At 49.1% G+C, this 21,662-nt stretch overlaps 1 protein-coding gene across 5 annotated transcripts in view; it reads left to right on the top strand.

The window, feature by feature from the left end:
• The first annotated feature begins 3,626 nt into the window (after window positions 1-3,626).
• Window positions 3,627-21,662, top strand: part of METTL4 (methyltransferase 4, N6-adenosine) — a 576,485-nt gene continuing 558,449 nt past the window's right edge. For 2 of the 5 annotated variants that reach the window (XM_063923557.1, XM_063923556.1), the window contains exon 1: window positions 3,627-4,094. In XM_063923557.1, coding sequence (XP_063779627.1) covers window positions 3,825-4,094 — 270 coding nt within the window. In that variant the 5' untranslated portion in view covers window positions 3,627-3,824. The remainder of the gene's footprint in view (window positions 4,095-21,662) is intronic. The other 3 variants (XM_063923558.1, XM_063923559.1, XM_063923555.1) reach the window with 3 other exon arrangements.

The following is a 21,662-nucleotide window of genomic DNA, read 5'->3' on the forward strand; positions in this document are numbered from 1 at the left end:
GTTCTTCGCTTGGCCCTTCTGACGTCTTCGGTCCGCTTCCTGGACCACCTTCTTTGGGGACGTCTCTCGCCAAGTACACTCGTCTGCAAAGTGCCCCGTTTGCCGACATTTCTTGCAGGGCGTCACAGCGGCCTTCTTGCGCCCCTTCTCCCGGCGCTCTTCCTTTTCACGCTGGACCGACCGCTGCACCATCTTCAGGAGGTCTGCCCCAGACACCGTCACCCAGTCGCTCTGGTCCGCACACGTCCGGGGGTGGGTCTGTTCCGGAGCCGTCCGCAGGGAGGTCTCCTTGGTGGCGTTCCACATCGTGTCCGTGATCCTGTATCCTTGATCCTGCCGACTACGCCAAAATGTAAGAGGTGCGGCGGTGCGTGTGGTGGTGCCTGCTGCCGTGCAGGTGTAGTTTCAGTACTCACCAGGCGCCGCTCCCTCTCACCTTCAGGTACCGGAACCTTCAACGGACATGGCAATCTTCAGTCGGATCCGGACACGATGACCTAGGAGGAAGGAGATTGCTGAGTGCCGTCCTCCTGACTGTGGACCGAAACGCCCTCCGGAACCGAGGAAAATGTGCTTTCGGGCTAGGTGAGGGTCATCCCAGGCGTACGACTCAGAGCCCGAATTTCACCTATTGGCACTCTCGCACCAGGTGGAAACTCTACCTTGCACCGGCGTGCAAGGCTCACCCAGAGCCGGTCCTAGGCATAGGCAAACTAGGCAATTGCCTAGGGCATCTGGTATGCCTAAGAGCACAAGCAGCTTCTGCTGATTAAAATGATATGTTGCATGCCTATATTCTATGTGTAGCATTTCGTATATGCAGATACAGCCACAGTCGCACACAGTATATAGGCATGCCGCATATCATTTTAATCAGCAGAAGCTGCTTGTGCATCCTAGCCATATAGCCATGCAAATAAGATGCATTTTCATAAAAAATAGGCACCCTACGTTAGCAGAGCTGCCAGTTGACTCACGCCAGGAACTAGGGCATTAATAATGTGTAACATATGTGTAAGGGGCACTATGTGTGTCATTATGTGTATAAGAGCACTAATAATGTATGGGACATTATGTGTGTCATTATGTGTATAAGGGCATTAGCAATGTGTGGCATATGTGTAAGGGAAATTATGTGTATAAGGGCATTAATAAGGGTTGGCAGAATGCGTAAGGCTCATTATGTTTATAAGGACATTAATAATGTGTGTCATATGTGTAATGGGCATTACTGTGTGGTATTATGTGTATAAATGCATTACCAATGTGTGGCATTATGTGTATAAGGTGCTCTACTGTGTGGTGTAACGTATAGAAAGGGCACAACTGTGTGGTCTAATGTGAATAAAGAGCAATATGGTGTGATGTAATGTGAATAAGGAGCAATATGGTGTGTTGTAATGAGAATAAATAGCAATATAGTGTAGTGTAATGTGAATAAGGAGCAATTCAGTATGATGTTATGTGAATGAGGGGCACTACTGTGAGGAGTAACGTGTATAAGGTAAAGTAGTACTACTGTGTGATGTAATGTGAATAAGGGACACTATCGCATTATAAATTGTGAATAAAGTTGCACTACTGTGAGGCATAAGTTGAATTGGGGGTACTATTGTGTGGCCATGCCCCTTGCCACAAAAACACATACCTTTTTTGGGCTGTGTGCCGAATGTGCACACTGTTCTTATTTAAATTACAGGGGGTAGGAAAAAAAAAAAAGGACTGCTATGGGTGGGGAATGATAGTGCTGGGAATGGGAGCAGGGTCAGAGGCAGAACTAGCGGTGGTGCTAGGGGGCAGCAGCCAAAAACTTGCCTAGGGCATCATATTGGTTAGGGCCGGCTCTGGGCTCACCGCTCGCCCTGAAGGAAGGGAGACAGATAGGGACGAACACAGAAGGAACACAAAGACCGATGTTACTCACCGCCCTACGTCTCGTACTTCAATCTTCTCCCCTTACAGGTCCCTGTAAGGAGGCAAAGAGAGAAACAGCCGTGCAGGGCCTAACTCTAACCTAGTGTGCATCCGCTACACTAGCTACATAACAAAGCCCTCAAACTGGCTCAAGTGTGGGTGGTGCAACACAAACTATGCACAAACTCTAACAAACAGACACTTTGCCCTGCACGGTAACAACATACATCACAATATCGGATTACAAGATCCCACGGTGCTGTCCCTTTAAATCCCTACCTACCGCTAGAAGGGGGTGGGCGCCACACAGCCTACCCACCTCCTGTACCTTCCCTTATGTGGGGCTCAGGCCAAGCGAGCCTGCCTACCTAAACACCCTGGGGTGGACTGGACCTAGTGCCCAGTACCACCTGTATTCACCTTCGGGGGAAACCGCTTATCTACTGGGCCTAACGCCCCCTAACTGCACACAGGCCGGAGGCCTGACTTTATCCCTCGGGCCTAGCGCCCGACTAACTCGTCGCCCGTTGTGTGACCTGGGCCTAATGCCCTGGGTCACCTTGTATCCCTAGCGGCCGCCAACTGAACTAGGGCCTAATGCCCTCTAATGTCCCCCAGGCCTATTGCCTGCGCTTGCCCTCGGGCCTAATGCCCGCTTATCTCGTCCCACAGGCCTGTGGCCTGACTATTCCTATGGGCCTAGTGCCCATACTGTGCCCCCAGGCCTAGTGCCTGCCTATCAGGGCCACGGGCTTCTCGGCCTGGATGAGCTCTTCTGCCGCTGGCCCGTCCTGGCCAGTGGCGCCGCCGTCTCCTCTCCGTGTCCAGCCGCCGCTGGACATCTTCTTTCCGGAGCCTGGAGTCTTCTGGCCTCTTCCGCGGCCACTGGAGCTTCTTCCGCGACGTCTTCCTCCTCGCGCCACTCCGAACTTCGCCGCTCTTCGGCGCGGCTTCTTCTCTCTTCGGCTCCCGCCCGGCGTCTGACGTCAGACGCCGGGGGCGGGGCCTATGACGCGGCGAGCTTCGATTGGCTCGCCGCGCCCGCCTCTGGCCGGCGCCCCGCGAGCCGCGATTGGCTCGCGGACGGCGCCGGATTCGAAAAGCCGCGGGCGGCGCTTCTGATTGGTGGCCAGAACGGCGCCAAGTTTAAAGCGCCGCTACCCGCCGCCGCCGACAGCCTGGTGCAGGGAAACATCCGATCCCTGCACCAGACACCCGCCGCCGCACACCCAGCGCTGGGGACAGACAAGCTGCCCCAGCGCTGTCCACAGCCAGGGACAGCACCTCGGATGTGCCACAGGGCACATCTCTACATCTTCATGGAGATAGCCACACTCATAGCACAGGCCACACCCCCTATTTAGACCATAGTACACATATCACATGTAGTCATACCACCGCAGCGCTTCTCACACCTCCTTTCGAGGCACATAATAGGCCCTTCATAAATTTCAGCTCCAGGCCCATGTGAACCTTAATCTGGCACTGTATATGTTCAATTTCCATTTCTCATGAATGATTATGTATACATTTAGGAATAAAGATTCAAAAACAGATTGTTTTTTTTTTTTTTTTATAATTTCACTCCTCATTTTATTAATTTATTTTTTGATTTATTTATTTTTGTCAGCCTTCACGTTTTATTTTTCAGTTACAGGTGAAGAGAAGCGGCATACAGTAGTTGCAGTCTCGTCGTGTTGCAATTCACCATGTACTGTGAACCACTAGGTGGCGCGGCTGGGAATCATAATATGATGGGAAGTAAATAACTGCCGGACACAGGAAGAAGTCTCTCAAACGTACAAACGGCGGCAGCAGGAGTAGCAGGTGCCCTGTGTACTGTAGTGTTATACCGCATACGTGTTGGCTGGCAATGTGCGGCTCACATACCTCTGCTGGCACTGGGCATCATGGCGGTGGTGTGTAGGAGTTCTGCAGGCTGGCTGCTGGATGAGCTGTCGCTGATAAATACCTGGTACCAGGCTGGAAGAGGACAGGGTGCAGAGCCCGTTTCTCCAACCTCGCAACAGCAGCATAGCCCAGGCACACTATACCGATTAAAGGATGATTTGTTCACGGTCCTTACACCTTACTTCTCATTGCAGCCTTCCCCAGCAGCCACTGAGCCCAGCACCGCAAGGAGCGGCTGTCCCACAGCCCAGTGCAAGGCTGTCAGAAAGGTACTAGCATGATCCCCACCTGGCCACCGTGTCGCATCATCATGTTCTGGGCAAGCACAAACCTCTACACCAGATTTGTCAAAATGTAATGTACATGCACTCCTTATTTGTGGTCATGGAAGGCATTTAGAGATATTGTTTTTGGTTACAGCAAGACATCAGCTATAGGTGTGTTTATATTGTATAAATAAAATATTTTATTTACTGCAGTGTATTCAGTCCCACCAACATGACCCCTTCCACCAGGTATAAAATGTTATTCTCCTGGACTTCACATCTTGCCTATGATTGCATTCAGTTGTGTTGAACTAATTGATGGGAAGTGCATACTCCCAAACTGTCCCGCTTTTCGTTTTAAGTTGGAAGTGGCGGGTGAATAGATGCTGCGCAGATAGTGCGTTGAGAGATTGGAGGCAGCGGGAGTGTTGGGCACGCTTCCAGAGTGTTGTATGGGGTGGTCTTCAGTATGCCGACTGTCGGGATCCCGGCGCACAGTATACCGGCGCCGGAATCCCGACAGCCGGCATACAGACACTTTTTCTCCCTCGTGGGGGTCCACGACCCCGCAAGGGGCTCATTTGCGCTCGCCACGCTGTCGGTATGCCGGCGGTCGGGCTCCCGGCGCTGGTCACCGGGAGCCTGGCCGCCGGCATACCATACTACCCCTGTTGTAAGTAGGGTGTGCACCTATTTAGGGCGGGCTAGTGCCTTTCGACGGACGCAAGTGGTTCCATTTTTATCTCCCATATGTTGGGAGGTATGGAAGTGTAACTTAATACAGCTGATTGCAATCATAAATGAGCTGGGAAGTCCAGGGGCAGAGAATCTTGTACCTGGTGGGAGGCTGATGTTAGAGGATGTGTTGTACTTTAATACCCCTTTTAGACTACAATGCTGGGTTGCACCCTGGATTTTGTCCATGGGTCCAACAGAGTTGAAACCCCTTTTCAGACTGGCGGCAGGATGAGGTTTATTGCAGGGGCGGTGATGTCACCAAACATAGGTGCAGCCCGGTGCTTGGATATAACATCCTCTCCTAGTGCCGGCTTTCCCTATGCTGTAAATAGGTGCCGGATTGTATTAACCCGGCTTAACTGTTTTCACGGCACTGCTACCTGGGTCCTTTCCTGGGCCAACCCTGCAAGCTAGCTGGGTTGGATTCTCGGGTTGCGGGACCCAGGTTAACTCTTTTCCACTGAGCCTCTCCTGGGTTATCATGACAGTGGAGAAGGGTTATTATTGTTTCCAAAACTACACTCTCATCGTCTAGTGTTTAACAATATCTATGCTTGTGCACAGGTGCCTTAATTACTACCTCAGTCAATTTGATTTTGCCATGTGGATTCAAGCATGGACTGTAATGGCAGAGTTTAGGTAACTGCTTTAAGAGACTGTATATACATAAGGGTCAGTCCAACTACCCGCGAAGGGTGCAGGTTGCTGTTGCCACAGCATTAAAATGCTTGCAACTGCCCCGCATCTTGCACCCCTTGCACCCTGCTCTGAGCCCGAAGTTGCACAATTTTTCTGGAAGTCCTATGGGACTGCAAGCATTTTTGTGCGAGCCCTGGCTACCGTAAAGTGCTGACTCGCACCCGCAATGTATTTGTGGTTAATTGGATTGACCCCATAGAATAGAAATAATTTGGTCTAAAAGTGTGTACACACGGTGAGATCCTTGCTATGGCCGACTGTGACTATGCGATTTCCCTTGAACGCCCCCAGAGCCCAGATAGCACAGATTTTGACTATCTGTACTTTCGATTTTGACTAAGTGCCAATTTTGACTGTACTTTGTACCAGATAATACACTAGATAGTCAAGATTGACTTGCCTGCACAGTCTATCTAGCTTTGCGATACCGACCCCATGGGAGTGTGCATCACGATCGAATCTGTTACGCAAGCTGCCTAGTGATCGAATCTGTTACGCAAGCTGCCTAAGGCTGTGTACACATGGTGCAATATTTCTTTTGATTTGACTATATAGACAAAATTGTAAGAAAATACAGTGCATATCGCACCATGTGTATAGTCCTAGCGATGCCGACGCGTGGTCCCGCGGGATCGGCATCACAAGGAAAAATAAACTCTGCAGGCAGCCCAACATTGAGTGACACGTCGAATAGTCAATGTCGGGCTGTACAGCACATTGCGGCGCGTGTACACAGCCTAAGGTTGTGCTCAACTCCAGTCCACAGGTACCCCCAACAGGTCATGTCTTCAGGATTTATGTCTGCGGAAAACAAATTCGATAATTGCTGATCACTCAAAATAGATAAATCCACCCGTGAATAAAGAAGTCCACAAAAAGTGACCTGTTGGGGGTACTTAAGGATTGAAATTGGGAACCACTGTTCTTAGGGTGCGTAGACACTTGGACAACGTTGCGAGCGATGCGATGTCCGCGACAGGACCTGACATCGGCAAGTGCATAAACACTTGTTGATGTCGGGTGAGAAGGGGTTGCCATGCTGCATTCGACAGCATGGCCCTCGTCTTCGATATCGCCGTCATGGACCTGCAGTGCACATTGTGCAATATATCATATGTACACAGTGCTGGATTGTACACGATATTGCCTAGTGTGTACGCACCCTAAGGCAAAGTTGGAATCCTGTGCTTGTCCCTGCATTTGTACAGTGGCATTTAGTTTTAGAAGGGCACAGTTCTTTTTTCCATCTACTGCCAATCTCTGCTTGCCATTTTCTGCAGCATTGGAAAACAGCAGTCACTCTTCCTAATGAACTCTTAGCAATTATAATGATATCATGAAGGAGCAGCTGTGGTGTAAAAAGTAACATTTAACAGTCGTCTTGAGCACCTGGCTTAGGGGAATTGGGGAATTCTGCTAGTTTTTCATGCACAGACGCAACCTTTCCAAAGTAGTTAATTATGCAAGCATTACCTACACATATGACGGATTTATGTCTTTAGCACACATTCAGTCTTCTTACTCAGGTAATCTATAAAATGTACTGTTTTCTGCACAAAGTGACACAGCCAGTGGGTCTCTCAGTTCTGGTGTAGTTGTACTTGAAATTATGGGCCATTAAAGGGGCTACATGAAGTTATTTGTTGACTTACTATAAATAAATGGATTCTCCGAACTTGAACAATAATAATAATAATATGTTTTATTAATATTTAACAGCTATTGGGATACAGGAGTGATTTTTGTTTTCCAGTTCTTATGCTTATATGAAGTGAAAAGGTATATATCATACATACATACATACATACATACATACATACATACATACATACATACATATTACTGGAGGGTAAAACAAAAGAAGTTAGAAGGTAAAAAAGCAAAGCACATGTGTATGTAACTTGGCTATAAAAAGTATTCATCTCTGTATTGACACTTTCACATTTCCTTTCTTTACATTATGGAGTCAAAAGGAGCCTATTCAGAGATTGTTACCGCTTAACACAAACACTCTGCAGTGTCAAATGAGAACACATCAGCTTTTTTCACAAGCAGTTATACATTTGAAAAACATAAATTCACTTAAATATTCTACTGCCTTGTTTAAATACGTAGAAGAATATTTAGCTGTCAGTATATTTTGCTAAATCTCTACCAGCTTTGCACATTTGAATGCTATTATTTACACCCATTCACCTTTCTAATATTGTTTCTGATTGTATTGGGACTATTTTGTAATTATTCTACAGCTTCTCTATGGCAGGGGTGCACAAACGCCATCCTTATGGCATTCTAACTGTTCATGTTTTAAGGATAGCCATGCTTATGCATATATGTTATAATCAGACTGAGGTACTAATTAAGTCACCTGTGCTTAAACATGGATATTCTTAAAACCTGGATGGTTAGTGTACCTTGAGGACTGAGTTTGGAAACCACTGTTATATGGGTCTGAGCTTTGTTTGGGCTTTGTTCACATTTAAGCCACTCTTTGCAATGTGACTTTAGGTCATAGTCTTGCTGAAATATAAATCTTCTACATTTTTGGTCTCGTGAATACAGCAACAGAAGCAGAGAAGCATCCCTGCGGCATTATGCACTCCTAGCAAATTATTGTTCTCTTATGTCCTAGAGGATGCTGGGGACTCCGTAAGGACCATGGGGATAGACGGGCTCCGCAGGAGACATGGGCACTTTAAGAAAGACTTTAGGTATGGGTGTGCACTGGCTCCTCCCTCTATGCTCCTCCTCCAGACCTCAGTTTACTACTGTGCCCAGAGGAGACTGGGTGCATTACAGGGAGCTCTCCTGAGTTTCCTGAAAGAAAGTATATTTGTTAGGTTTTTTTTATTTTCAGGGAGCCTGCTGGCAACAGACTCCCTGCATCGAGGGACTGAGGAGAGAGAAACAGACCTACTTTAATGTCAGGCTCTGTTTCTTAGGCTACTGGACACCATTAGCTCCAGAGGGATCGGTACGCAGGTCTCACCCTCGCCGTCCGTCCCAGAGCCGCGCCGCCGTCCTCCTCGCAGAGCCGGAAGATAGAAGCCGGGTGAGCATGAGAAGAAAGAAGACTTCAGAGGCGGCAGAAGACTTCAGATCTTCAATGAGGTAACGCACAGCAGTAACGCTGTGCGCCATTGCTCCCACACAGCACACACAAACGGCAGTCACTGTAAGGGTGCAGGGCGCAGGGGGGGCGCCCTGGGCAGCAATAAACCTCGTTTTCTGGCAAAAGTATATATATACAGCTGAGCACTGTATATATAAAGAGCCCCAGCCAGGTTTTTAGATATTTGAGCGGGACAGAAGCCCGCCGCCGAGGGGGCGGGGCTTCTTCCTCAGCACTCACCAGCGCCATTTTCTCCACAGCACAGTGCTGAGAGGAAGCTCCCCGGACTCTCCCCTGCTTAGCCACGGTGAAAGAGGGTTTTAAAGAGGGGGGGCACATATTTGGCGCAAAATACATACAGCGCTATGTAGGTAAACATATTGTGTGTGTTTTTTCCTGGGTCATATAGCGCTGGGTGTGTGCTGGCATACTCTCTCTCTGTCTCTCCAAAGGGCCTTGTGGGGGAACTGTCTTCAGATAAGAGGATTCCCTGAGTGTGTGGTGTGTCTGTACGCGTGTGTCGACATGTCTGAGGTAGAAGGCTTTCCTAGGGAGGAGGAGGAGGAGGAGCAAATGAATGTGGTGTCTCCGTCGACAACGCCGACACCTGACTGGATGGATTATGTGTAATGTTTTAAGTGCTAATGTAAATTTATTGCACAAAAGATTAGACAAAGCGGAAGCTAGGGAACAGCCAGGGAGTCAATCCATGTCTGTCCCTATGTCGCAGGGACCTTCGGGGTCTCAAAAGCGACACCGATTCTGACTCCAGTGTCGACTACGATGATGCAAAGTTACAGCCAAAAGTGGCTAAATGTATTCGATATATGATTATTGCAATAAAAGATGTTTAGCATATCACAGAGGAACCCCCTGTCCCTGACACGAGGGTACACATGTATAAGGGAAAGAAACCTGAGGTAACCTTTCCCCCCTCACATGAGCTGAACGAGTTACGTAAAAAAGCTTGGGAATCTCCAGACAAAAAACTGCAGATTCCCAAAAGGATTCTTATGGCGTATCCTTTCCCGCCAACGGACAGGATACGGTGGGAATCTTCCCCTATGGTGGACAAAGCGTTGACACGCTTATCCAAAAAGGTAGCGATGCCTTCCCAAGATACGGCTACCCTCAGGGATCCTGCTGATCGCAAGCAGGAGGTTACCTTGAAGTCCATTTACACACATTCGGGTACCTTACTCAGACCGGCTATTGCGTCGGCTTGGGTGTGTAGCGCTGTAGCAGCATGGACAGATACCTTATCAGCGGAAATTGAAACCCTGGATAAGGATACCATCTTATTGACCCTAGGACATATAAAAGATGCTGTCTTATATATGAGAGATGCTCAAAGAGACATTGGTCTACTGGGTTCTAGAATCAACGCTATGTCGATTTCTGCTAGACGAGTCCTATGGACCCGGCAGTGGACAGGTGATGCCGACTCAAAGAGGCATATGGAGGTTTTAGCTTACAAGGGTGAGGAATTGTTTGGGGAAGGTCTCTCGGACCTCGTCTCCACAGCTACAGCTGGTAAATCGAATTTTTTGCCTTATATTCCCTCACAGCCTAAGAAAGCACCACATTATCAAATGCAGTCCTTTCGGTCACAAAGAAACAAGAGAGTACGAGGTGCGTTCTTTCTTGCCAGAGGTAAGGGCAGAGGGAAAAAGCTGCACAACACAGCTAGTTCCCAGGAACAGAAGTCCTCCCTGGCCTCTACAAAATCCACCGCATGACGCTGGGGCTCCGCTAAGGGAGTCCGCCCCAGTGGGGGCACGTCTTCGAATTTTCAGCCACATCTGGGTTCACTCACAGGTGGATCCCTGGGCAATAGAAATTGTTTCTCAGGGTTACAAGCTGGAATTCGAAGAGGTGCCTCCTCGACGGTTTTTCAAATCGGCCCTGCCAACTTCTCCCCCAGAAAGGGAGATAGTGTTAAATGCAATTCACAAATTGTATCTTCAACAGGTGGTGGTCAAGGTTCCCCTACTTTAACAAGGGAGGGGATATTACTCAACCCTGTTTGTAGTTCCGAAACCGGACGGTTCGGTCAGACCCATTCTAAATTTAAAATCCCTGAACCTATACTTGAAAAGGTTCAAGTTCAAGATGGAATCGCTCAGGGCTGTCATCGCCAGCCTGGAAGGGGGGGATTTTATGGTATCTCTGGACATAAAGGATGCATACCTTCATGTTCCCATATATCCACCTTATCAGGCGTACCTGAGATTTGCGGTAGAGGATTGTCATTACCAATTTCAGACGTTGCCGTTTGGGCTTTCCACGGCCCCGAGAATTTTCACCAAGGTTATGGCGGAAATGATGGTGCTCCTGCGCAAGCAGGGAGTCACAATTATCCCGTACTTGGACGATCTCCTCATAATAGCGAAATCAGTTACTGAACAGCGTGTCACTTTCACTGAAGGAGTTACAGCAACACGGCTGGATTCTCAATATCCCGAAGTCGCAGCTGGTTCCTACGACTCGTCTGACCTTCTTGGGCATGATTCTGGATACGGACCAGAAAAGGGTTTATCTTCCAATGGAAAAGGCTCAAGAACTCATGACTCTGGTCAGGAACCTATTGAAACCAAAACAGGTGTCAGTGCATCACTGCACTCGACGCCTGGGAAAGATGGTGGCATCTTACAAGGCCATTCCATTCGGCAGTTTCCATGCGAGGACCTTCCAATGGGACCTACTGGACAAGTGGTCCGGGTCACATCTACAGATTCATCAGTTGATCACCCTGTCCCCCAGGGCCAGGGTATCTCTCCTGTGGTGGCTGCAGAGTGCTCACCTTCTAGAGGGTCGCAGGTTCGGCATTCAGGACTGGGTTCTGGTGACCACGGACGCGAGCCTCCGAGGTTGGGGAGCAGTCACACAAGGAAGAAACTTCCAGGGTCTTTGGTCAAGTCAAGAGACTTGTCTTCACATCAAAGTCCTGGAGCTGAGGGCCATATACAACGCCCTTCGTCAAGCGGAGACCTTGCTTCGCGACTTACCAGTTCTGATCCAGTCAGACAACATCACCGCAGTGGCTCATGTAAACCGCCAGGGCGGCACAAGGAGCAAAGTGGCAATGGCGGAAGCCACCAGGATTCTTCGCTGGGCGGAAAATCATGTAAGCGCATTGTCAGCAGTGTTCATTCTGGGAGTGGACAACTGGGAAGCAGACTTCCACAGCAGACACGACTTGCATCCAGGAGAGTGGGGACTTCATCAGGAAGTCTTCGCACAGATTGCAAGCCAGTGGGGACTGCCCCAGATAGACATGATGGCGTCCCGCCTCAACAAAAAGGTGCAGAGGTATTGCGCCAGGTCAAGAGACCCTCAGGCGGTAGCTGTGGACGCCCTAGTGACACCGTGGGTGTTCCAGTCGGTCTGTGTTTCCTCCTCTTCCTCTCATCCCAAAGATGTTGAGGATAATAAGAAAAAGAGGAGTACAGACAATTCTCATTGTTCCAGATTGGCCACGAAGGGCCTGGTATCCGGATCTGCAGGAGATGCTCACAGAAGATTCGTGGCCTCTTCTTCTAAGACAGGACCTGTTTCAACAGGGGCCCTGTCTGTTCCAAGACTTACCGCGGCTGCGTTTGACGGCATGGCGGTTGAACGCCGGATCCTAGCGGACAATGGCATTCCGGATGAGGTCATTCCTACTCTGATAAAGGCTAGGAAGGACATGACAGCTAAACATTATCACCGTATATGGCGAAAATATGTTTCTTGGTGTGAGGCCAGGAATGCTCCTACGGAAAAATTCCATCTTGGCCGTTTCCTTCACTTCCTACAAACTAGAGTGAATTTGGGCCTAAAATTGGGCTCCATTAAGGTTCAGATTTCGGCCTTATCCATTTTCTTTCAAAAAGAATTGGCTTCTTTCCCAGAAGTACAGACTTTTGTGAAGGGAGTGCTGCATATTCAGCCTCCTATTTGTACCTCCGGTGGCGCCTTGGGACCTTAACGTGGTGTTGAGTTTCCTTAAGTCGCACTGGTTTGAACCACTTAAAACGGTGGAGTTAAAATATCTCACTTAGTTCGTAGTCATGTTGTTAGCCTTGGCTTCGGCTAGGCGAGTGTCGGAATTGGCGGCTTTGTCTCATAAAAGCCCCTATCTAGTTTTCCATATGGATAGAGCGGAATTGCGGACCCGTCCTCAATTTTTGCCTAAGGTGGTGTCATCTTTTCATATAAACCAACCTATTGTGGTGCCTGTGGCTACACGAGACTTGGAGGATTCCGAGTCCCTTGATGTGGTCAGGGCTTTGAAAATTTACGTGGCCAGAACGCCTAGAGTCAGAAAAACAGAAGCACTGTTTGTCCTGTAAGCAGCCAACAAGGTTGGCTCTCCTGCTTCAAAGCAGACTATTGCTCGCTGGATCTGTAACACGATTCAGCAGGCGCATGCGACGGCTGGATTGCCGTTACCAAAATCGGTCAAGGCCCATTCCACTAGGAAGGTGGGCTCGTCTTGGGCGGCTGCCCGAGGGGTCTCGGCACTACAGCTGTGCCGAGCTGCTACTTGGTCGGGTTCAAACACCTTTGCAAAGTTCTAGAAGTTTGATACCCTGGCTGAGGAGGACCTCCTGTTTGCTCAATCGGTGCTGCAGAGTCATCCGCACTCTCCCGCCCGTTTGGGAGCTTTGGTATAATCCCCATGGTCCTTACAGAGTCCCCAGCATCCTCTAGGACGTAAGAGAAAATAAGATTTTAAACCTACGGTAAATCTTTTTCTCGTAGTCCGTAGAGGATGCTGGGCGCCCGTCCCAAGTGCGGACTACTTCTGCAAGACTTGTATATAGTTTTGCTTACATAAGGGTTATGTTATTATTTTCATCGGTCTCCGACTGATGCTATGTTGTTTTTTCATACTGTTAACTGGTGAGTTTATCACAAGTTATACGGTGTGAATGGGTCGGCTGGTATGAATCTTGCCCTTGGTTTAACAAAAATCCTTTACTCGTACTGACCGTCTCCTCTGGGCACAGTTTCTCTAACTGAGGTCTGGAGGAGGGGCATAGAGGGAGGAGCCAGTGCACACCCATACCTAAAGTCTTTCTTAAAGTGCCCATGTCTCCTGCGGATCCCGTCTATCCCCATGGTCCTTACGGAGTCCCCAGCATCCTCTACGGACTACGAGAAAAAGATTTACCGGTAGGTTTAAAATCTTATTTTTTTATAGCCACTTATAGCCACACAGACTATTAATAGTGGATTACATTTGTTCTGATCAGTTTCCTGTTTTGGCGCTTATAAATTCTTTGAGAACTGGATTCTACGTAATGTTCTTGAACAGCTATTATCACATTCAGGTCAACATGGATTTAATAGTGCCAGCAGGGCTGAAAGACCTAATATAAATTTCCCCTGTGCTGCCCTCTGCTGGGTATTTCATTGAGATATCGCTAACAAAAAATATTCTAGTATAGCGCCAGAGGCATATCTGGAAATGGTCTGTAACTGTTTACTCAATCCAGTAGCATGTGTTAGAAAAATATAAAAATACAATTGTTTAAAAATCAACAAAATATGTTGTACAATTTCCACCGTAGAGACCATGTTAACCAAAATAGTCAATATCAACCCACTGATCTTCTTTAATGTAGTCTATTCAATAACATTCTTGCGTCCTAGAGGATGCTGGGGACTCCGTAAGGACCATGGGGTATAGACGGGCTCCGCAGGAGACATGGGCACTATAAAGACTTTAGAATGGGTGTGCACTGGCTCCTCCCTCTATGCCCCTCCTCCAGACCTCAGTTAGATCCTGTACCCAGAGGAGACTGGGTGCACTGCAGGGGAGCTCTCCTGAGTTTCTCTGAAAAATACTTTTTGTTAGTTTTTTTATTTTCACAGAGCACTGCTGGCAACAGGCTCCCTGTATTGTGGGACTGAGGGGAGTGAAGCAGACCTACTTAAATGATAGGCTCTGCTTCTTAGGCTACTGGACACCATTAGCTCCAGAGAGTCGGAACGCAGGTCTCACCCTCGCCGTTCGTCCCGAAGCTGCGCCGCCGTCATCCTCACAGAGCCGAAAGATAGAAGCCGGGTGAGTATTAAGAAGAAAAGAATACTTCAAAGGCGGCAGAAGACTTCAGATCTTCACTGAGATAACGCATTGCTCCCACACATACACAGCGGGCACTGTAAGGGTGCAGGGTGCATGGGGTGGGGCGCCCTGGGCAGCACTATAAACCTCAAGGGACACTGGCATATAGATTAGATACTGCAGAGGCGGTATATTAAAAAAAACCCGCCATTATAAATAAGTTGAGCGGGAACGAAGCCCGCCGCTGAGGGGGCGGAGCTTGATCCTCCAGCACTAACCAGCGCCATTTTCTCCACAGCACACTGCAGAGAAGCTGGCTCCCCGGACTCTCCCCTGCTGAACACGGTTACAGAGGGCAAAGAAGGGGGGGGGGCACATTTAATTGGCGCAGTGAGTGTATTTATATATTTATATAAAAGCGCTGTACTAACTGGGATTTATTCCAGTGTCCGGTGGCGCTGGGTGTGTGCTGGCATACTCTCTCTCTGTCTCTCCAAAGGGCCTTTTTGGGGGACTGTCTCCATATAGATATATCCCTGAGTGTGGGGGGGTGTCGGTACGTGTGTGTCGGCATGTCTGAAGCGGAAGGCTCATCTAAGGAGGAGGTGGAGCAGATGATTGTGGTGTCTCAGTCGGCAACGCCGACACCTGATTGGTTGGATATGTGGAATGTTTTAAATGCAAATGTGTCTTTATTACATAAGAGATTGGACAAAGCAGAGTCCAGGGATAAAACGGAGTCAATCCATGGCTTTGACTGTGTCACAGGGCCCTTCAGGGTCTCAGAAACGTCCACTGTCCCAAGTAGCAGACACTGATACCGACACGGATTCTGACTCCAGTGTCGACTACGATGATGCGAGGTTACACCCAAGGGTGGCCAAAAGTATTCATTATATGATTATTGCAATAAAAGATGTTTTACATATCACAGATGACCCCTCTGTCCCTGACACGAGGGTATGCATGTTTAAGGAAAAGAAACCTGAGGTAACCTTTCCCCCATCTCATGAGCTAAACGCGTTATTTGAAAAGGCTTGGGGAACTCCAGACAAGAAACTGCAGATTCCCAAGAGAATTCTTATGGCGTATCCTTTCCCGGCACAGGACAGGGTACGGTGGGAATCCTCGCCCAGGGTGGACAGGGCTTTAACGTGCTTGTCCAAAAAGGTGGCGCTACCGTCTCCAGACACGGCAGCCCTCAAGGATCCTGCTGATCGCAGACAGGAAACTACCTTAAAATCAATTTATGCTAATACAGGTGCCTTGCTCAGACCGGCAATAACGTCGGCTTAGGTTTGTAGCGCTGTAGCAGCTTGGACAGATACCTTGTCAGCTGACATTGATACCCTAGATAGGGATACCATTTTATTGACCTTGGGTCACATTAAAGACGCAGTCTTATATATGAGAGACGATCAGAGAGACGTTGGGATGCTAGGTTCGAGAGCCAACGCCATGGCAATTTCTGTTAGGTGAGCCCTGTGGACCCGCCAAAGGACGGGTGATGCCGACTCAAAGAGGCACATGGAAGTTTTGCCTTACAAGGGTGAGGTTTTATTTGGGGAAGGTCTCACGGACCTGGTTTCCACAGCTACCGTGGGTAAATCTACTTTTTTACCTTATGTTCCCCCACAGCAAAAGAAAACACCACAATATCAGATGCAGTCCTTTTGGTCGCATAAGTCTAGAAGAGGTAGGGGCTCTTCCTTCCTCGCCAGAGGTAAGGGTAGAGGGAAAAGAATGCCTGCTATGGCTAGTTCCCAGGAGCAGAAGTCCTCCCCGGCTTCTACTAAATCCACCGCATGACGCTGGGGCTCCACTGAGGGAGTCCGCGCCGGTGGGGGCACGTCTTCGACTCTTCAGCCACGTCTGGGTTCAATCAGACATGGATCTTTGGGCAATGGAAATTGTATCCCAAGGCTACAAGCTGGAATTCGAAGACGTGCCTCGTCGCCGGTTTTTCAAATCTGCTTTACCAGCTTCTTCCCCAGACAGGGAGATAGTTTTAGCTGCAGTTCAAAAACTGTGTCAACAACAAGTGGTTGTCGAGGTTCCCCTAATTCAACAGGGGAAGGGGTACTATTCAACCCTATTTGTGGTCCCGAAACCGGATAACTAAATTTAAAATCCCTAAACCTGTACTTGAAAAAGTTCAAATTCAAGATGGAATCGCTTCAGGCAGTTATCTCCAGCCTGGAAGGGGGGGATTTTATGGTGTCACTAGACATAAAGGATGCATACCTTCATGTCCCCATATATCCCCCTCATCAGGCGTCCCTGAGATTCGCTGTACAGGACTGTCATTACCAGTTTCAGACGTTGCCGTTTGGGCTTTCCACGGCCCCAAGGATTTTCACCAAAGTAATGGCGGAAATGATGGTGCTCCTCCGCAGACAGGGAGTCACAATTATCCCGTACTTGGAGGATCTCCTGATAAAAGCGAGATCGAGAGATCAATTGCTGAAAAGTTGTCGCTCTCCCTGAGAGTGCTGCAACAGCATGGCTGGATTCTAAATCTACCAAAGTCACAGTTGATTCCAACGACTCTGCTATCTTTCTTAGGCATGATTCTGGACACGGAACAAAAGAGGGTTTCTCTAACGTCCTAGTGGATGCTGGGAACTCCGTAAGGACCATGGGGAATAGCGGGCTCCGAAGGAGGCTGGGCACTCTAGAAAGATATTAGACTACCTGGTGTGCACTGGCTCCTCCCACTATGACCCTCCTCCAAGCCTCAGTTAGATTTCGTGCCCGGCCGAGGTTGGATGCACACTAGGGGCTCTCCTGAGCTCTTAGAAAGTTATAGTCTTAGAATTTGTTTTTTTCAGTGAGACCTGCTGGCAACAGGCTCACTGCAGCGAGGGACTAAGGGGAGAAGAAGCGAACTCGCCTGCTTGCAGCCGGATTGGGCTTCTTAGGCTACTGGACACCATTAGCTCCAGAGGGATCGACCGCAGGCCCAGCCTTGATGTTCGGTCCCGGAGCCGCGCCGCCGTCCCCCTTACAGAGCCAGAAGCAGGAAGATGGTCCGGAAAATCGGCGGCATGAAGACATCCTGTCTTCACCAAGGTAGCGCACAGCACTGCAGCTGTGCGCCATTGCTCCTCATACACACTTCACACTCCGGTCACTGAGGGTGCAGGGCGCTGGGGGGGGGCGCCCTGAGGCAGCAATAAAAACACCTTGGCTGGCTAAAATACCTCAATATATAGCCCCTGGGGCTATATATGAGGTAAATATCCCTGCCAGAATCCCAAAAAAAGCGGGAGAATAGGCCGCGAAAAAGGGGCGGAGCCTATCTCCTCAGCACACTGGCGCCATTTTTCCCTCACAGCTCGGCTGGAAGGAAGCTCCCTGGCTCTTCCCTGCATTTCTACAGTACAGTAAGAGGGAAAAGAGAGGGGGGGCACTAAATTGGCACTGTATACAGTATAAGCAGCTATTAGGGACATAACTCAGTTAGTCCCGGTATATATATAGCGCTCTGGTGTGTGCTGGCATACTCTTACTCTGTCCCCCCAAAGGGCTTTTGTGGGTCCTGTCCTCTATTTGAGCATTCCCTGTGTGTGTGGAGTGTGTCGGTACGGCTGTGTCGACATGTTTGAGGAGGATAATGATGTGGAGGGGGACCAGATGCCTTTAGCAGAGATGTCACCCCCTGCGGGGCAGACACCTGAGTGGATGGTATTATGGCAAGAAATGAGTGCACGTATAGACTCCTTACATAAAAAATTTGACGACATGCCGACTGTGGGACAGCCGAGTCTTCAGCTCGTGCCTGTCCAAGGGTCTCAAAAGTCATCAGGGGCTCTAAAACGCCCGTTATCTCAGGTGGCACAAGTAGATGTCGATACGGATACTGACGCCAGTGTCGACGACGATGAGTCAAATTTAATGCCCGTTAAGGCCATTCGCTGCATGATTGAGGCAATGAAAGAGGTGTTAAATATTTCTGATTTACATCCAGGTACCACAAAAAAGGGTATTATGTTTGGGGAGAAAAAACTACCTGTAGTTTTCCCCCCGTCAGATGAATTAAATGAAGTATGTGAAGAAGCGTGGGCTTCCCCTGATAAGAAATTGGTGATTCCTAAGAAATTACTAATGGCGTTCCCTTTCCCGCCAGAGGATAGGTTACGTTGGGAAACACCCCCGAGGGTGGATAAAGCGCTCACACGTTTGTCAAAAAAGGTGGCACTACCGTCCCAGGATACGGCCGCCCTTAAGGAACCTGCTGATAGAAGGCAGGAGGCGATCCTGAAGTCTGTATATACACACTCAGGCATTATACTCAGACCAGCAATTGCGTCAGCTTGGATGTGCAGTGCTGCCGCTGCATGGTCAGATAACCTGTCAGAAAATATTGACACACTAGACAGAGACACGATCCTGTTAACAATTGACCATATAAAAGACTCAGTCTTATACATGAGAGATGCACAGAGGGAAATCTGCCGGCTGGCATCTAAAGTAAGTGCACTATCTATCTCTGCTAGGAGATGCTTATGGACTCGCCAGTGGACTGGAGATGCAGATTCCAAAAGGCACATGGAAGTTTTGCCTTATAAAGGGGAGGAATTATTTGGGGATCGTCTCTCCGACCTAGTTTCCACAGCAACGTCTGGGAAGTCAGCATTTTTACCCCATGTCCCCTCACAGCCTAAGAAGGCGCCATTTTATCAGGTTCAGTCCTTTCGATCCCAGAAAAACAAGCGGGGAAAAGGAGGGTCTTTTCTGTCAAGAGGCAGAGGCAGGGGAAAAAGGCTGCAGCAAACAGCAGGTTCCCAGGAACAAAAGTCCTCCCCCGCTTCCTCTTCCAAGTCCGCCGCATGACGGTGGGGCTTCACAAGCGGAGCCAGGTACGGTGGGGGCCCGCCTCAGGAATTTCAGCGATCAGTGGGTTCGCTCACAGGTGGATCCCTGGATCCTTCAAATAGTATCTCAGGGATACAGGCTGGAATTCGAGGCGATTCCACCCCGCCGTTTCCTAAAATCCGCCTTGCCGATTGCTCCCTCAGACAGGGAGGCAGTGCTAGCGGCAATTCACAAGCTGTATTCCCAGCAGGTGATAATCAAGGTACCCCTACTTCAACAAGGCCGGGGTTACTATTCCACACTATTTGTGGTACCGAAACCGGACGGTTCGGTGAGACCCATTCTAAATTTGAAGTCCTTGAACACATACATAAAAAAATTCAAGTTCAAGATGGAATCGCTCAGGGCGGTTATTGCAAGCCTGGACGAGGGGGATTACATGGTATCCCTGGACATCAAGGATGCTTACCTGCATGTCCCCATTTACAATTCTCACCAGGAGTACCTCAGATTTGTGGTACAGGATTGCCATTACCAATTCCAGACGCTGCCGTTTGGACTCTCCACGGCACCGAGGGTATTTACCAAGGTTATGGCGGAAATGATGATACTCCTTCGAAAAAAGGGAGTTTTAATTATCCCATACTTGGACGATCTCCTAATAAAGGCACGATCCAAGGAACAGTTGTTAGTGGGAGTAGCACTATCTCAGGAAGTGCTGAGCCAGCACGGTTGGATTCTGAATATCCCAAAGTCACAGCTGGTCCCCACGACACGTCTAATGTTCCTGGGAATGATTCTGGACACGGCCCAGAAAAAAGTGTTTCTCCCGGAGGAGAAAGCCAGGGAGTTGTCTTCTCTAGTCAGAGACCTCCTAAAACCAAAACAGGTATCGGTGCATCACTGCACGCGGGTCCTGGGAAAGATGGTAGCTTCTTACGAAGCAATTCCATTCGGCAGGTTCCATGCCAGAATCTTTCAGTGGAACCTGCTGGACAAGTGGTCCGGATCGCATCTTCAGATGCATCGTTTAATAACCCTGTCTCCACGAACCAGGGTGTCTCTTCTGTGGTGGCTGAACAGTGCTCATCTTCTGGAGGGCCGCAGATTCGGCATACAGGACTGGGTCCTGGTGACCACGGATGCCAGCCTACGAGGCTGGGGGGCAGTCACAAAGGGAAGAAATTTCCAGGGACTATGGTCAAGTCAGGAGACTGCCCTTCACATAAATATTCTGGAACTAAGGGCCATTTACAATGCCCTAAGTCAAGCAAAATCCCTGCTCCTACACCAGCCGGTGCTGATCCAGTCAGACAACATCACGGCAGTCGCCCGTGTGAATCGACAGGGCGGCACAAGAAGCAGGAGGGCGATGGCAGAAGCCACAAAAATTCTCCGATGGGCGGAGAATCATGTACTAGCACTGTCAGCAGTGTTCATCCCGGGAGTGGACAACTGGGAAGCAGACTTTCTCAGCAGGCACGACCTCCACCCGGTAGAGTGGGGACTTCATCCAGAAGTCTTCCAAATGATTGTAAATCAATGGGGTCGTCCACAGGTGGACATGATGGCGTCCCGCATAAACAAAAAACTAGAGAAGTATTGCGCCAGGTCAAGAGACCCTCAGGCGATAGCGGTGGACGCCCTAGTGACACCGTGGGTGTACCGGTCAGTGTATGTGTTCCCTCCTCTACCTCTCATACCAAAGGTACTGAGAATAATAAGAAAGCGAGGAGTAAACACGATTCTCGTGGTTCCGGATTGGCCAAGAAGAGCGTGGTACCCGGAACTTCAAGAGATGATCTCAGAGGACCCTTGGTCCCTGCCGCTCAGACAGGACCTGCTACAGCAGGGCCCCTGTCTGTTCCAAGACTTACCGCGGCTGCGTTTGACGGCATGGCGGTTGAACGCCGGATCCTGAAGGAAAAGGGCATTCCGGAGGAAGTCATTCCTACGCTTATTAAAGCCAGGAAAGATGTTACGGCAAAACATTATCACCGCATATGGCGGAAATATGTTGCATGGTGCGAGGCCAAAAAGGCCCCAACAGAGGAATTTCAACTGGGTCGATTTCTGCATTTCCTGCAAGCAGGAGTGAATATGGGCCTAAAACTAGGCTCCATTAAAGTACAGATCTCGGCTCTGTCGA

Source organism: Pseudophryne corroboree, chromosome 5, assembly GCF_028390025.1.
Source record: "Pseudophryne corroboree isolate aPseCor3 chromosome 5, aPseCor3.hap2, whole genome shotgun sequence".
Lineage (NCBI taxonomy): Eukaryota > Metazoa > Chordata > Amphibia > Anura > Myobatrachidae > Pseudophryne > Pseudophryne corroboree.